Source organism: Coturnix japonica, chromosome 6, assembly GCF_001577835.2.
Source record: "Coturnix japonica isolate 7356 chromosome 6, Coturnix japonica 2.1, whole genome shotgun sequence".
Lineage (NCBI taxonomy): Eukaryota > Metazoa > Chordata > Aves > Galliformes > Phasianidae > Coturnix > Coturnix japonica.
The window spans coordinates 30206230-30222829 of NC_029521.1; the positions used below are offsets into that span (position 1 = coordinate 30206230).

Consider the following 16600-nt stretch of genomic DNA (forward strand, 5'->3'; position numbering starts at 1 on the left):
ATCATACAAGGGTACGTTACTGCATTTATTCACAGATGAGGAGGTTCAAGCAGGGAGGTCAAGAGCACGGTGATCCAGGCCAGATTCTGACTCAGTAAGGCACAAAGGCAGAAAGATACTAAGCTTTTGCTCCAATCTATTTCTTCTGTGGGAAAATTCAAGGCCCAAAGTGCAGTGGTTTTCAGTGGGACACCTTCCCCGAGCCTCCACTTGGCCGTACCTCCCTCTAACAGGAGGGCAGCTGCAGCTCCAGCGCCCAAGTCTCTTCCCCAGCAGGTGTTGCAGAAGGTGGATGCTTCCAGAGGCTGCTCTTTAAAGAGGAACTTAATGCAGATGCAAACATTTTCTGATCTTGAGGCCTTTAATAAAATCTTTCTTAGATTTTTCCATCCCATTTCAGAACATTCTGTCACCTTGAATGTTTTTGTAAGCAGGCTGAGCTTTGTTTACTTAGCACACAATTCAAACGATGCTACCAGGAGGGCTTTACGAACTTAACTGCAGACAGAAGTGGGTTTAGTGTTGTGTTCTATACCTGAACACAACATCTTAAATGAGCGGTACCTCATACTCAGCAAACTTATTAACAAATCATGGAAAGATCCGAGAGATGGTGCCTTGAATGAAGAATAAAGAGTTGGGACAGGAGGGGGCACGAATGTTTATGCGGCTGGACAGTGATAGGACAAGGGGGAATGGTTTTAAACTGAGACAGAGGAGGTTTAGGTTGGATGTTAGGAGGAAGTTTCTCACCCAGAGGGTGGTGACGCACTGTTCACAGGTTGCCCAAGGAGGCTGTGGATGCCCCATCCCTGCAGGCATTCAAGGCCAGGCTGGATGTGGCTCTGGGCAGCCTGGGCTGCTGGTTGGTGACCCTGCACACAGCAGGGGGTTGGAGCTGGATGAGCACTGTGGGCCTTTTCAGCCCAGGCCATTCTGTGATTCTATGATCCATTGAAGGATGGACTAGGAGGGAATTGAAAAGTTCACTGCTTAGAATTAGACTGGCAAAATAATAAAGATTAAAATCAGGCCATCTGTGGGATTAGAGGAGATTTGAGTAAGATGCTCGTAATTCTTGGGGCAGAGTGCAGAGTGCTCAGGAGTCCCCTTGTTACATCATCTGCTAAGAGAAGAACGTGACACTTTGATTAACTTAGAACACAGCACAGTTAGAATTTCTACATTAATTTATACTGCAAAGAGACGAGTTGTGGACTCACTGCCAAAACCCCAAATGCTTGGTTTTAAGAGGGTCCAGACAATTCACATTTCCCATTCAAACCTGTTATAATGCAAACTAAAATCATATTAATCAATTCTCATGCTTCGGGCAATAAGGAGATCAGTCTGGGAGGGGAGTCACAAAAGGTTTATGTGTATTTTCTGGAGGTTTCCACATAAAGTTTCAGGAAGTGGCTACTTTTCAGATATGCTCAACAGCACAGAGTGATTTCATTCACTCCAGCACCGTTTGGGTTTAGTCTGGCACTACAATATATTCAAAGTAAAACAAGTTCATTTTTAAGAGATAAGATACCAGACCGAAATTTCCCAAGCACTTAAAATTGTAAACATTCATTAATACTTGGAAGGAATTAATGAACCTCATGCTGTTAATTGAAACTCATGCAGATATCCTGCTTTACCCTTTCTCCTGTCACTCGCTTCTCATCAGGTAGGTGCCAGCACAATCTCATTTGCTCCACCTGACCCAACCCCAGAACTGGAGTATATGGTAGGGCCACAATTTCAGGCATTAAGCAGATATATGAGCTTTTCATCATGGTTCAGATACACAGAGCAGAGGTAAAGGGACTTCAGGTCTACTCACATCTCCTTTGTGGATGTGCCCGAGAATCTCCTATATGTTTTAACATTGCATAAATCTGTAAGTATTTAATTATATAATGACATCAGGTATTCATAGTCTACTGGGAAGCGGTCCATTAGGGAACTGTGTGCTAATTAAGTTTCCTCTTCAAGCAGTGCTGTCGTCAGTGATAACAACAGCCATGATGCTGGTCAACAGGCTGCTCCTCCTCAACTGGAACGGCACAGACTGACCTGCAGAGCTCATCTCTATGTTGGCATCCTGAAGGCAAAGAAATGATGATTGTTAAGGAAAGGAGGATCACTGAAACTGGCTTTTAGAACGGCTGGCTTACAGACCTCCACACTCCTTCCTTTTCTTCACAATACTGGACTAGAAAACATCAGGGAAAAAGAAAATAAAGGATCCAAGTTTAAGAAGTTTGATATTTGCATTCTAAAATAATAACTATCCCTTGGGTATCCCATCCAGCCCACAGTTCACTGATGTGAAGAGACTGCTCATTGAGAGATGAGACTGTCTTCACATAAGCCATTGCACTTGTATGGGGCACACCATGGCAATACCTCTTCATTTACTGTTAATCCAGGCTTCATTAAAGCTGCTGGAAAGCTTCATTTTCTCCTGACAGCATACAGCATTGCTTATGTAGTAAGACCGAGTAATCTGTTCACTAGCAAAGGTTACTGTAAAGGTAACAGAAATTAATTCAGAACTCTTAAAAAAATCACAAAATATGAACCAGAAATCTCTAATTGTTTGTAAGTTATCACAAAGATGGAATAACTTTTCCTGCACTTCTCCTTAATTGTAATGTTGTTTCTCTGCCTCTTAAAGTCATGGAGAAACTGCTTATATAGATTTGAATTTATTTTTCTTAAGCAAATTAAAATAACTGAAATTCATCCTTCACTGATCACGCAGATCTATTCTGCTCTAAATCATAGAATCATAGAATGGCCTGGGCTGAAAAGGCCCACAGTGCTCATCCAGCTCCAACCCCCTGCTGTGTGCAGGGTCACCAACCAGCAGCCCAGGCTGCCCAGAGCCACATCCAGCCTGGCCTTGAATGCCTGCAGGGATGGGGCATCCACAGCCTCCTTGGGCAACCTGTGAACAGTGCGTCACCACCCTCTGGGTGAAAAACTTCCTCCTAACATTTAATAGCTGTGTCCATAAGTCCCATTCAACAGGACGGGGTGGATACACCGTATGCATTTACTCTCTGAGATGTGCAGACTTTTGGCCAACACCTCGCTTATGTAGATGGCAAAGACAGTAACACAGGCTGCTCAAAGCAAACAAGCACCCTGTTATAAGTCTGCCCCAGGTGCAACTGCTCCAAAGTTGTCTTCAATTGCAATGGAGAAACTTCTGCATTTTGGAGCCAACTTTGTCATCTTTTAGAGGCAGATTTAGCACAGCAGCACTAACTCACTGCTGTTTTATTTGCAGCCCTCACTTCCTGTTAGATCACCAGGGCTCCGCGATGACTTTTTAAAGCCGCTCTGTTATTTCCCACGTGGATTCCTCCACTTTGCCATTCTGCGATCACTTCTGCATCCCGCAGCACCGCTATAAAACGTTCTTTGCTGATGTAACTCAGGTGCGAGTTTCAGACAGCAAGAAGAATCTTTAGGTGCAAAATGAGAGCTCCTTCCTGAAGACTTGAGCAGCAAGCACAAGCAAAGCTCTGCTTTTAGAAGCAGGGTTTGCAGAGCTTCCCCCTCTGCAAACTGAGCCCTAAGCATAACACAGCCGCATGTAACGCTTTCAATAGCAAACTCGGCTGCACAGCAAAATCTCGTGCTCTGCTCCCAGCCGGACCTTAACAAGCTCCTTTGGGCCCCGTGGGTTTGTGGGCAGCTGAACGCGGATGTAAACAGCACACGGACCTTCCCCCCTCCAGCAGCACGCGGTCCGTGCTGCGCTGTGCATGGAGGTGCTGCTGCCCGGCGGCAGGTGAGGCCGCTCCCGGGGCTGCTCTGCCTCCACCGCCGCCCTCCGAGCCCCGAGAGCCGCTCGGTGTGTGTGCTCCGTGCTGCGGTTCGATGTACGAGCTGCTGGGCCCGGCTGATGGCGGCTGATGGCGGCGGGAGGAGGAGGCGGGGCGGGCGGGGGGGGGGGGGGGGGGGGGGGGGGGGGGTGGAGAGGTCGGTAGTGCTGGAAGTTGAGTGTGTCTGTAAGTTTTATGTGCACTAAGTTGGGGTTCGTCCCGCCTTGCATGGCCCTGTGCTGCTCAGGAAGGAGCTGCGCCCTCCCTCCTGCATGTGGTTCCTCCCCAGCCATCTGCGTGGGGAGCAGAGCAGAGGCCTTTGTAGCTGTGTGTTGTGCCATGTGCTGTAGGGTTGGTGATGGTGGGACAGCCTCACTTGGGGTTTGGTGTTAGTGTTTGGAGCGTGAACGTAGTGCAGTGCCTTGGTTTGAACCCATGTTCTTATGCCAGGTGTTGGTTTTAGAGCAGGGTTCAAACAGCTCCACCAGTTTGTGTAATCCTTAATGTTCCTTTACACGCAGTTGATATCTGCAGTGCTTTCTGAAGCTTATTTAATGGTTGGACTAGATGATCTTCTAGGTCTTTTCCAACCTCGATAATTCAGTGATTCTGTGATTCACGATAATTCTGTGATTATTTCCTATGGAGCAGAGCCCCCTACGTACCCCTGTAGTGCAAACTACTGCTGTGTAACAGGACACAGCTCTCAGGAATTCACCCAGTTGTTTGTGTGGTTGAGTTGGAGATGTCCAAGTAAAAGGTTTTGTTTGCTTTGCTTTGAAACAGAAGCAGACCACATCTGGACAACTCTACCCAGAGCCTCGAGCTTCAGAGGAAATAAGATGTACCCATGTGAGCTTGCAAGGTGGCTTTAGCAATTCCTATCTGCATTCTGATCCATGACAAGTTAATTACACCAATTACACCAGCAACTGAACAGAAGCTCTATAGGAAACTGTTGTAGTTATATTGCAACTTGTGTTACCGTGACTACTTTATCTCTTGATAACTCTGTAATTAACTTGTCACCACTGCTTAATGCTTAACGTATGTGGAGAATCAGTTAATGGCATCACTAAAGGAATGGTAGCCTGAAGGAGAAGCTCGTGCCCTTTGGGAAGGTTATCAGGGTTTCCCTGAATGGCTAATTCAAGGGCTTGTGGAGCAGAAGTATTAAGTTTGTTCTGTGGGTAAGATGGAAAGGCTCTGCTGAGGAAATTCTGCTTAAACTGACTTCAGTGATGGGAAACTTTATTAGAATGAACAGTAGTGTAAAATAAATTCGAAGGAGGGTATGTTGGAGTCATGGACAGCTGTTCTTGTAGTATTCCTTCCTACAGCAGCATGGAGGTGGGAGTTTGGGGGAACTAGAACAGCCTTGGTGTGCTGCTGTTCTACATGGCCGTGTTCTGAGCAACCAGTGCAGAATTTCCTGCACTGGAATGGGCTCCCCAGGAAGGGGGTCAAGTCACCATTCCTGGCTGTGTTTAAGAGCCATTTGGATATGGTGCTCAGAGATATGATTAAGCAGAGGGTTGTTAGGGTACTGTGGTTAGGCTGTGGTTGGACTTGATGATCTTTGAGGTCTTTTCCAACCTGAGTAATTCTCAGATTCCTGTTTATAACACTGGTGAAGTCAGCAAGTACCTAACCTGGCCTGTATTACCCATTCCCTGAAGTTACCGAGTGAAGCCGAATGCTCATTCCACCAATAGCACGACTCGTAAAAGCCAGCACTTGTTAAATCTATTTGTTTTTATTATGGACATCGATCTGCCAGTCGCAATAATGCATTTATGGACATTTTTTTCTGCAAGCGCAGCGCTGGTGGCAGTTTTTACTGACAAATTGAGTCATATGGACAGTAGTTCAAAATACGCTTACTTTATTGACGGATTGTGCAATTCTCTAGTTTACTGAGTGTTCATAAGGTATCTGGACTGGTGAAGAGAATGTAACTAATGGGAAGACGTAGGATGAAGTTTTAATTTTAGGGGGCTTGAAGTCTTTCAGGCAGTGATGGGTTTTGGCCTGTGCCTTGGCTGTTCTTGCAGACCTTTTCATCAATGCTGTAATTAAAAAAGCAAAGGATTCCTAGCGAGAGCTTCAGGTTTACTGATTTATATGACCATATAATGAGCAAACCCTTCCCAATGCAAGAGAGAAACCTGTTACTTATTTATTTTTCCTCCCATTCTTATGCTTGGCCAGCATTAATTTCAACAGACAGGTAGAGAAACAGCAACTATAAAAACAAATCACGCCTGTACTGGAATATTTTCCCCAAATACAGTATGCAGTTATAAAAGTGCTGATACTATAACCTACTTGTATGCTCCAGACTGTTGTTTATAGAAAGTTGAGTGTATTAGAAGACAAATAAAGCTCGTGTGGCTTTGGAGTTCAGTTATTTTGATTTAGTTTTTTGAATCATGTCACCATTTTGATGCTTTTTGCTAATCCTGATGTTTCAGGCTCATATGCTGCTTTGCACTGTGGTGTATTCAGTAGTAGAAACCATTTTGGGTATATTTTCAAGTCACTCCTTATATCTGAACCTGCAGCTGAAGTCCTGCCCAACGCTATGGAGATTCTGAAGGACATGAAAGTATTTTCATCTGGATAGATCCCAGCTAAAGTTAATATCACAAATTTGGGGTTTTATTGGTATGAAGTTTGTGATATATATACGTATATCTATATCTATCTGTCTATATATATATATTTCTCTCTGCTTTCTAAGCACAATGATAGAGGACCTGTAGTATTGAGTCAAAGGGAGACAGGATAATTCTGCCTCTTAAAGAATAGGAGCGAGTGGCATCCAAAGGATGGCAGTGCTTGCTGTGTGCTGTAGGTGAAGGTAGGATGCTGAAGAGACAGGCTTTTGGTCTGCTCCTTATTAGTAGAGAGTGAGTATTAATGCTGTCTTATGTAGCTGCATAATTAGCATTCCAATAATATTTTAGTTATCTGACTGCTTTAAATGAGTCAGTACAAAGCAAACAGTGAAATTATTTGGGGTTGTTTGTATATTTGAGCGTGCGGAAGGTCTGTTAATTAGTTAAACTTTTTAATAAACACTTAAAGTAAACTTAAGGCCCCGTTAAATGATTAAAACTTTTCAATTGAGCTTTATAAAATCACAGGGTAGGATGTACAGCATCTAAAAATACCCATGAAATACACAACCGCGTGGCAGCTTTGGTGGTGGTACGTTTTTAGACTGTTACTGCTGCCCTGGAAAAACAATTCATAAACAACTTGGTTTTTTTTCCCCTTTGTCTTGTTCCAGTGAGGTGCAGCGTGGTTAAATACAATGTCCTGAAAAGGGCGGGGAGAGAAAGGGAAATCCCTTCCATGAAAATAGCTCCAGTTATTTGCTGATGTTCCAATGCTGTGATTCCTCGTTGGTTGACTGAGAGATGAGATTAGCCTCATTCAAATCTTAGATTTTCATTCTTCCTTTATTGATCTTTTCCTGGAAGTATAGCTGAACCGATAGGCTTTGGATCCTGCTTATGGAGGGTGTGGGGCATCATTGCTTTCCAGCTTTGAGGTCAGGCCATTAGAGGGTGAGCTGTGCCCACATCCAGCATTGCATTCCAGAGACTGAATTTGAGACCCAACATGGCAGGGTGGTCAATCAGAGAGTAACTTTCCTTAATAGATGTTTGTGCTTTTTTTAATAAAGAATAATAGTGCTGTTGTTTTCACCATTTTCATTAGTCGTGTGCAAGTGGATGCACCTCCTTTTTTATTACTGGTAATTCACACAGCCTGGTTTTGAATGCTGCTCGGTTGTGTCTTTGTGCATCTATATTTGATTCCATAGTCAGAGTTTCTAAGAATTTGATTAACCCTGTGGGTCATCTTATAATGTAATTATTAATGATTGATTCTGTTTATCCTTGAAATCAATATAAGAAGCAAAATGGTTTGGCATATAGTTGGGGTTGATTTCTAACATTCAGTAAACATGATCTCGTGACAAGACTAGTATAGGTTTATTACTCGGAACGTGTTTGATGAATCTGAAGTGTGTAATTAGTTTTATATAATGATGGTGATACGTGGTGTTTTTACATGACTTATGTTAATATGGCCAATAGTGCTAACACTTCCTGCCACTAATAGTTAGGGTGGGGATGTATAGTAATTGATCTTCCTGGGAGTGCTGTAATGTAAAAACAATTCAGGCTGTTTGAAGTATATTTTACAAGTGTGCATTGGGCCTTTGGGATGTTATACTGAAAAACCCAATTGTACAGTTACCATGGGAACCCAATTAGAACAGATTACTTGAGTTTTTTTCAGTCTTTCATCTTGACCAAAAATCTAATGTACTTTAAATGTTTTCATATGGAATTTTATTCATACACTGACTTGATATATTAGCTCTTTTAAAATTTTAGTACCAAAACCAAAGAGTATTAAGTTCTCTGGATCCTTAGGACTTTTCTTTCAAGGAGAATCTTCCTTGATTATTTAAAAGTTGATGAACTAAGAAAAATACTTCTTATGAATCTTAGAGGTCTCATCATAGTGCTGCCATCACATGTATTTCACAAGCTGGAGTTCTGTGAGGAGTAAACAGGAGAAGTCCTGAAATCCCAAGGACTTGTGTTCTGAACCGTCAGCACCATCTGGCTGGAGTTCTTCATGGCCCTTAAACAGTCTTAGTTTTGACTTATGATCAGACTGTTCTTTGTGTGTGTTCTGTTAACGTATTTCAAGGTTTGGGATGCTTACAGGATAGGTCTACAGCACATTGGCTTCCTATATTGTAGGTGGTTCTCTTACAGAGGAGCTCCTGTGCAGCACTGATGGATTTGTTCAGCTCTCCATTGCTCAGGAGCATCCTGTACCTGGCTGCTCGTCCAGGGCCATGGCACCCAAAGAGAATCTTGTTGGGAGGTGGGCTTCCTTGGTCCCAGCCAGGCAGCTCTGTACCAGCCAATGAGGGTGAGGGCAAATTCTTTGTCTTTTCCTATTTCTGCTCATTCAGCCCATTCAGTTTGCCCAATCTCTGCAGGTATAGGGAGAAACCACCCACTTTGGTGAAGTGGATGATGGTAAGAGCTCAGTCTTTAAGACAGGTGCAGTGATTTTGGTGTCCTGTGTGGAGCCAGGAGTTGGACTCGATGCTCTTTGTGGAGCCCTTCCAACCCAGGATATTCTGTTAGCATGGTTCAGTTTTAGAAGTCACTCCTGTGCCATTCGGGAGGGATACTGAGTTCTTAGCCTATCAGCCTTAGGGGAGCCTTCAGTTACATTTGGAAAGGAATTAGTTCATGTATTGGCCTCTTTTAACAAGGCAGCCTGGTTGAAAGGTTGATGAGATGCATTTTGGAGCCATGCTTTGAAACCCCAGTCCTCTGAAGCTGGGGAGTTGTCCTGTAAGGCTTTTCTCTGGACAGCTGCAGGCATTCCTCCCGGCCCTATGGTTTGGGTTTTACTGACTATGTTTGTCCCATGCACCTGTCAGCCATACTGATGCTTGGATTGCTCCACCTGGGGCAGAAACAGGTCATGAACAGTCATCAATCATTGGGCCTCCTTGGACACCATGTGGTTTCTGCCCAGCTAATTGCTTCATTTGTCCTTCTCAGCTGCTGAGCTCCCCAGGTCTGTGTGTCCAGGGGCTTCCCTGCACATCTCCTGCTCTGCAGAGCTCAGTGTGCAGCCGGGGTGCTTGTAGAGTGTTCATTAAGTCCTTGTGTAAGGATCCTTACAGCTGGATCCCTTCCTGGCACAGTCCAGTCTCAAAGTCAGCCAGTTTCTCTGCCAGAACCCGCATCCCTCCTGAGCTGTGTTTGCTTGCAGTTGGCTTTCGTTCTCTGATGCAGCAGTTAGGAAGGGCTGTTTGCAGGCACGCCAGGTGTAAAGCTGTAGGGGGACTGTGTCATCAGTCGCATTGAGGAAGTGTGAAAGGGAACTGCATAAAACCATTGAAGGTGATTTTAGTGACTGATCTGGATTTGCCTTTAGACTGTGTGGAGCACACATAAAGTACAAGAGCATCCTTATGAGGAGATTTGGAGGTAAACAGCAGTGTTTTGTGTAGAACTTCAGTAGCGATTAAGCTGCAGTTGCCAGTGCAGAAGTTAACTGCTGCTTGAAACAGCTTCAAGTCTCATTTACTTTTTTGTATTTGATGTGGCTTCTTTCATAAGCAAACAACACTTTTACTGCAAACAGATACCATAAATTTGTTCTGAAAGGGATGTTTGCTGAATGATGCTGTCCCAGAGACAGCTGCTTGGCTCAGGATGAGCACTCCTTGCCTGATGTTGCTGCCAGAAAGGATGGTTTGCATTCCCTTGCCTTCCATGGTATGATTAATAGGTGAGAGAAAACTTGCATTCGACATCATCTCCTTTTTTTTTTTTCTACCACTCTTTGTTGCTTTAGTTTTATTGAAGCTTGTACTGGAATGTTTACTTAGATGTCTTTTATGATATCTACAGCATTCAGTGCATACATGAGTGGTGGAAGAGGTGCTTGGCAGATAGCAGCGCGTTGCTCTCAGCTGTGCTTCCTTGCTGTGCTCATCATCCAAAGGGTTTTCAGCTTTTAGATTATCTTATAAGCTTTCCTGCTTGCCCAGCATGTAAAATGTGTCACTGGGAATTCCTCTCCTTGCTTTCAGATGGATCCAAGCATTTCTATTTTAGAAGGAAAAAAAAAAAAAAACCCTGAATACTTCTAGTGAAAAATTGAGTGTTGAGGTGAAGTGGGTCTGTCTGAAGGTCTGCAGCCTTCCCTCTTCCCTGGTTATCCTTCCCTCTTATCTTTGGTGGTGGTTTAATTTGTGGCCTCAGCCTCCATTCCCTGGTATCAAATGCCTTCTGACTGCCTGGCTGCTTTAGCGCAGGGTGCACACGATGCCCAATTGACTGTTAAATGATGATTGTGTAATGCTTGCTGCAGAGTGTGTAGATGCAGTTCTGTGTGGCCTTTGTTCATATTCGGGTTCCCAAAGACGGACATGCTTCAGTGCTCAGATTCAGGTGCTCTGAGCTTCCCTCCTCGTGTTGAGGCACAGAGCAGAGGATGGCTTGGGCTGGGAAGGTGCTCATGGATTGGGTTCCCTGGCTGAAGGGCAGAGCTCCCTGTGTACTTTGGCTGAGCTCTGACAGCTGCCTTGGTTTCCCAGATGTCATGTTTGTTTCAAATCTATGTGAAGACACTGATTTTAGTGCAACGACACTGAGAAGAAAGTGAAGGGGGAAAATGAAATGCTGAGGAAGCAGCAGTTGTATTTCAAAAGGGAGAGCAGAGGAACTATTCTGTTAGTGGTATTTAAAAGATGTGTTTCAGTTCCAGTAAGTAACGTTTCCTATGTGCTTCTTAGTGCTTTGCAAGCTGTGCTTTCAAACCTCAAGTCTTACTATGAAAGTCTCTTGCTCTCATTGCTTAAAATGCGTAACTCCCTAAAATGCAGAAGATGGTTTCTTTCACCAAATGCCTCAGTAATGTAATATAATGTAATACATTCCTGCCTGCACAAATACTTCCTGTGTTCTTAGCAGGTCTTTGAGGGCGTTCTTGTTGGAAAGGTCAAAATTTGCTTGTTAAGAATGTGTTGCAGTGTTGCTTTTGCCTCACAACAAGCGGGAGATGACCTGGTGGGCATCAGCATTCCTGGCTGCTTGGAAAAATAAATGAATGCTTAAATAAGTAACCTTTATTTTGTTATTATTCGAGCCTGTTTAAAGGCAATGATACCAAGTTCTTCAACAAAGAAGAAGGTGGTATTGATGTGCTGTGCTTTCTGTGATCCTCTAATTACATTCTCTAACGGAGATGATTTTTTTCTTACAGGCAGACATCTTTCATCTACCATGGCATCGAGGCATGTTCCAAAAGTAAGTTCCTTGTGAAATCCCCTTGCATTTAGGTGTATGTTAGGGGTCCGGCATTAAAAAAGAATTCACGTAACATGGTTTGTTTTTTTCCCCAGTGTCCAGCAGTCAGTATTAAGGATCCAGTTGACAAGATTGATGCTGCACTGTAAATCTCTGTAGCTCTGTCATGGTTGGTAACAGGCATCAGTGGACCTTTCCTCAGCACGTATCTATCTTCCTCAGAGCATAAACTGATAGGACAGCGCTAGCTTTCCTGTGTTAAGTTGGCTGTTTGCTTCCCTTTCCCCATATATGCCTCATTTATTGCAAAGTAGATGCACGCTGAATTTTGGACTTTAATCCTTCAGTAAGATCTAAGTGTAGAGAAATACTTAGTCTTCAAATAATTGCAATGAACTTTGAAGATACTAATTCTTTTCTGTGTGTGAAATAACCATTTCTGTAACAATAGCGATGCTCCGCCAGGAAAATATTTCAAATTCAATCAGACTTGAATATCTAACCCTTCCTGTTGGAAACTTTGGTTGCTATTACAAATGTCTTAATAGCGGCATCTCTTGTGGTTTTAATTTGCTTCATGTACTGGCTGAGGAAAGCAGTGTTCTGGCACATCCATGACTTTGTACCCATTTGCTGAAGGTTTTTTTCTGCTTTCCCTAAAGGAAAATGCTTTCTATTGCTTTGAAATTGAACAGCTGAGGATGGAAATTTTGGAAGAGATATTAATGTTTTGCTTTTTTTCTTTTACCCAATATTCTGTGGGCTTCTATTTGTGTGTCTGTTGGTTGGAGGAATCTTGTAGCAGGTACCTTGGATAACTGCAGAGATGATAATCTTATGAACCAGCACACATATCTGGTGTAGTCACTGGTTGCCTCTCATTCAAAGCTGGGTGTGACAGAGCTGGTAAGCAACATGGAATTAATAATTTATTACCTAACCTTTCCAGTTCTCCCACTCTCACTACAAGTTGAAGGGGACGGTGTAGGCTGTTAGGGGAGCTTTCCCTTTTTGATGTGTGGGAAGGCAGAAGGTCTTGAGGCAAAACATGGACTCTCAGCCCTGTGCTCTATGGGGAGCAGAGGGCTGCAAGAAGTCATCTGACACAGCCAGGGCTCCTCATCTCCCTGCTGCTGTTCCCCCCACCCTTCCAAATGTCTCCCTCTCCATACTCTGTAGCTGCATTGCAGTAACCAAAGGTGGAGGCTGGGTCTGAGAAGGGGAGGCTGCAACGTGGCCCCAGTGATGTGGGATGATGTTGGTAGGAGGTGGATGGTTGCATGAAGTGATCTTGGAGCTCTTTTCCAACCTTGGTGGTTCCGTGTGCATGAGCATAAGTTAGGAATGTATTTGCTTGGGGACTTTTTGGTTTTATGGTGTTCTCGTGGCAGCGTGACTGTTTTTTGTTTGTTTTTTTCTATTCCATGAGACAGAATTCTAAATGCAGTTCTGTTCTGTGGATATTTTGCAATTCTTACATTTAATCTTAGCAAATTGTTTCTCGCTGAACCTTCTGCTTTATTCTCTGTGCTCAGGATGGTGAAACACCTGTGCTCAGGTGAACTCAGATTGGTACCAATGGCAACATTCAGACTTTGTAAGACAAGTCTGTAATCCTCTATTTCCGTGAGTCTTTTTGACTCATCTTTTGTGTGTACTTATTTTTTCTGCACATGCATTTGTATTGGTGGTGGATTCTTATTACACAGACCGCTGTTCCATTTGTGCTTAAAGCTGTTCCACTCACTTGAAAAATTTCAATGAAATTCTTTTCTTGAACACAATTCAGATTCCCGACTCTCCTCTAGCTTAAAAAAAGGAGCACTATTAATGGTTTTGTTCATATTGCCTAGATTTATTCTGTTGTTATTCTCCAGCTCCTGCTCTTCAGGTATGGCTGTTTTGGTATTATAGAGAATGATGGATTATGTAGGAAAGTTTCTTTTGAAGCACTCCTGATATTGTGCAATGCACTTGGGGGTCAGCTCCACTTGACTGATGCATGATTTATCCGATGTCCCTGCCACTTTCGGAGATAAAGCTGCTGTTTTATCAAAAATGCCAGCAAGTGTGATTTAGAATTTATACACCTCCTTTTTTTTTTTTTTTTCTAATAATTGTGCTGATTACTTTCTGGCACGGCAATAAAATGATAAAGGTAATTGCACACAAATGCGAGATAGCACCAAAATACAATAAAATTAACCTGAATTAGCTTGACTTGTCGATGAGAAGTATTTATGAAATGTATTTTTGCAATAAGGGAGACTGATATTATAGCTGGAAGGTGAGTTATTGCCTTAATGTAATACTGTTTGAAATTTAAAAAAGAGACTGTTACAGTTGAGGGTGATTGTGCCTTTGAAATTAAGTTGAAGTGATTCTTATAATTGGCAGCAATAATGCATTGTGAAGGTAATATCTTTTATTGTGTTATGCCTAGTTGCATTACCTTTTATTTAGCTGGTCCTGACTTCAGCTCTGCGGTGAGCGTGAGAAGGAACAGAGCAAGAATGTTGTGGGTTTAGGTGATAAAATGTAAAATGTTACCTTGTATTAAAGTCATTCTTGTGCTAAATTTTCCTATTTTTGTCCGTTTTTGATTCTGATTAACCTGATGCAAGTCTCATTGCATTAAATGAGGAAAGCTCTCATGTTAGAATAGTTGCCATACATTTACATACACAGCTGAATCCTGTAGCAGTAGTGCGCTCGAGTATATTAGTGTGGATAAATACACACATGTATCAGGTGCTGTCTTGGCTAAATGTTGTATTTCTTTAAAGCCCGTAACCGCTTTGTATTCCAAATGCATATCTACATGCATACTCAGTACTTTTTAATTATCAAAGTAGAATGTAAAATGTTGATTAATATATTGACTTAACTTTGTTTTGAGCTGCTAAACACTTGTGTGAAATCCAGAACTGCTTACTGTTTTCCTTTGTGTGAGCCTTGTTAAAGCTGGAACTACTAACAGCTGGGTGCTGTTTGTGGGGCTCTCTAATTTTTGGAGACCTCATTCTTTATCTTTGATTCTTTACTATGATAACTGTTTCTTTGCCTGTTTGGCAATGCATTCGTTCTAGTGTTTCACTGCATGTGACTGATGCTAAAGCAGTGAACAAAGTGTAACTTTGCCCAGTGATTCTAATTGAATCTTCTGGCCTAAGATTCCCAATCTAAAAATAAGAGGCTCTTAATCCATCTGTAGGTCACCAGTGGGATGGGGATAGGAGAGGTGACGTACAGGGAGCACAGGAGGTGGAAGTGCCAAGCAGCATGGCTTATAGAGTGACTGCTGGTGGGATTCAAAGGTACTCCATAATGGCAGGGAGCATACACAATGATGACTTCTGTCTTTGCTATTTGTGATATAACTTGCTTAATGCAGAAACAGCTGGCCCTGTCCTGTTTATTTCCATGTTTGTGTCAGTCCATTTCTTGGCCAATTCAGCTCCAATTCATTGTTCTCTCTAGTCAGCCCACCATTTCAAACAGCTTATCCTTTAAGCTTAAAGCAGGTTGTTTCATGTTTTTTCCCCCTCTTGGCACTGAGATGCTTAGGGATGTCATGACCTGATCTTGAAACCTGGATGGCAGCCCACTGTAACCACCAGTGTCTACAGTTTATTAATATCATGCCTTCATATGTTGCTCATTTACAGCATGTAGAGATTTGACTCATTTTCCAAGCATTCAGCTCAGCTTGCTGCTAAAATGACATAGAATGACAAACATTCTATGCTGTGTATACGTTTTAAACCATGTTGTCCCAGCAGTGGCTGCTGCACATTCATAACATTTAAGTTTCCTACAGAAGTAAGAGCTGGGGAAGCTACAAAACATGCTTGTTTACTTTTCAGTGGGAGAGATTCAGGAAAAGGCTTCAGTAGGTGCTTGTAGGAAATAGTACAGCTGAATTCCTGTTTAAACAGTCCATTAAGGTCTTGTGTTTAAGTGTCTGCTGATACTAATGTCTGAAATCAAAGCTTGGCATGCAAACAATGGATGAAGTAGAAAAATGTGCTAACTGAATGTTGCCTAGAACACAATAGTAGTAACCCAGCTGCCTCTTTGAAAAGAAAAGAATTAATTCTATTACAAATAAAATAGCATTCTTTAAGTAAAATCACAATGTCAGAGGTGGTCCTGCAAGTAAGATGAAGATGTCTGAGGTAGCCCTGGTAAGCGTGTTGGGAACTTGCCATCTGACAACCAGGGTAACTCCTGTCTGCCAAAACAAGCGACTGAAGACTCAGCCAAAGAGCCAGAGGCTACTACTGCTTGGAAATCCACTTTTATAGCTTGGCATTTCAGGGTCTTTTGATTGCCATCCAAAGAGGATTAGTAGTATAATACGATGGGACAACAGAAACTTGCGCTTGCTGTCTTTGATTGTTTAATAAAGAATTATGTGTTTGCTCTTGTTGAATACTTTTAAAATGCTTTAGGAAGCAAATGTTGCTCTGTGTGCACATGAACATATTTCCTTCTGTTTTGTCAGTGGCTTGTGTGGAGCAGGCTTTCTAATAAGTGAAGATGGGGAGTGATTTTTAGTGCCTGTTTGGTGCATGTTTGTACGTGGTCAAACCGTGCAGTTTAATTCTGTGCCTTAACATTTTCATTATGTACCTTTGCAGTACAAAGAGATTTACATCGCCCTAAATTAACCCTGGGTTTGTTTAGGCTGCTGTTATTTCTTTTCCATATGTCCAAGCCTGGTGAATCCTCCTGTTGAGGAACTGCTCTTTTTAAAGCGTTACTCCACCAGGCAATGGAAGCAGTGCTGTTAGTCTCCATAGCTCTCCAGCCATCTAGTTGCAGAGGAGGCTTCTAACCACATGCTGTTGGAAGGCTGGGATCTGCTGTACCCCAGGAAATGGCCAATTTGGCCAT

At 42.8% G+C, this 16600-nt stretch overlaps 1 protein-coding gene across 1 annotated transcript in view; it reads left to right on the forward strand.

Moving 5' to 3' along the window:
• The first annotated feature begins 3576 nt into the window (after window positions 1–3576).
• Window positions 3577–16600, forward strand: part of MGMT (O-6-methylguanine-DNA methyltransferase) — a 124704-nt gene continuing 111680 nt past the window's right edge. The window contains exons 1-2 of the mRNA XM_015867618.2: window positions 3577–3887; window positions 11658–11701. Of these exons, the coding sequence (XP_015723104.1) occupies window positions 11678–11701 (24 nt within the window). The 5' untranslated portion in view covers window positions 3577–3887; window positions 11658–11677. The remainder of the gene's footprint in view (window positions 3888–11657; window positions 11702–16600) is intronic.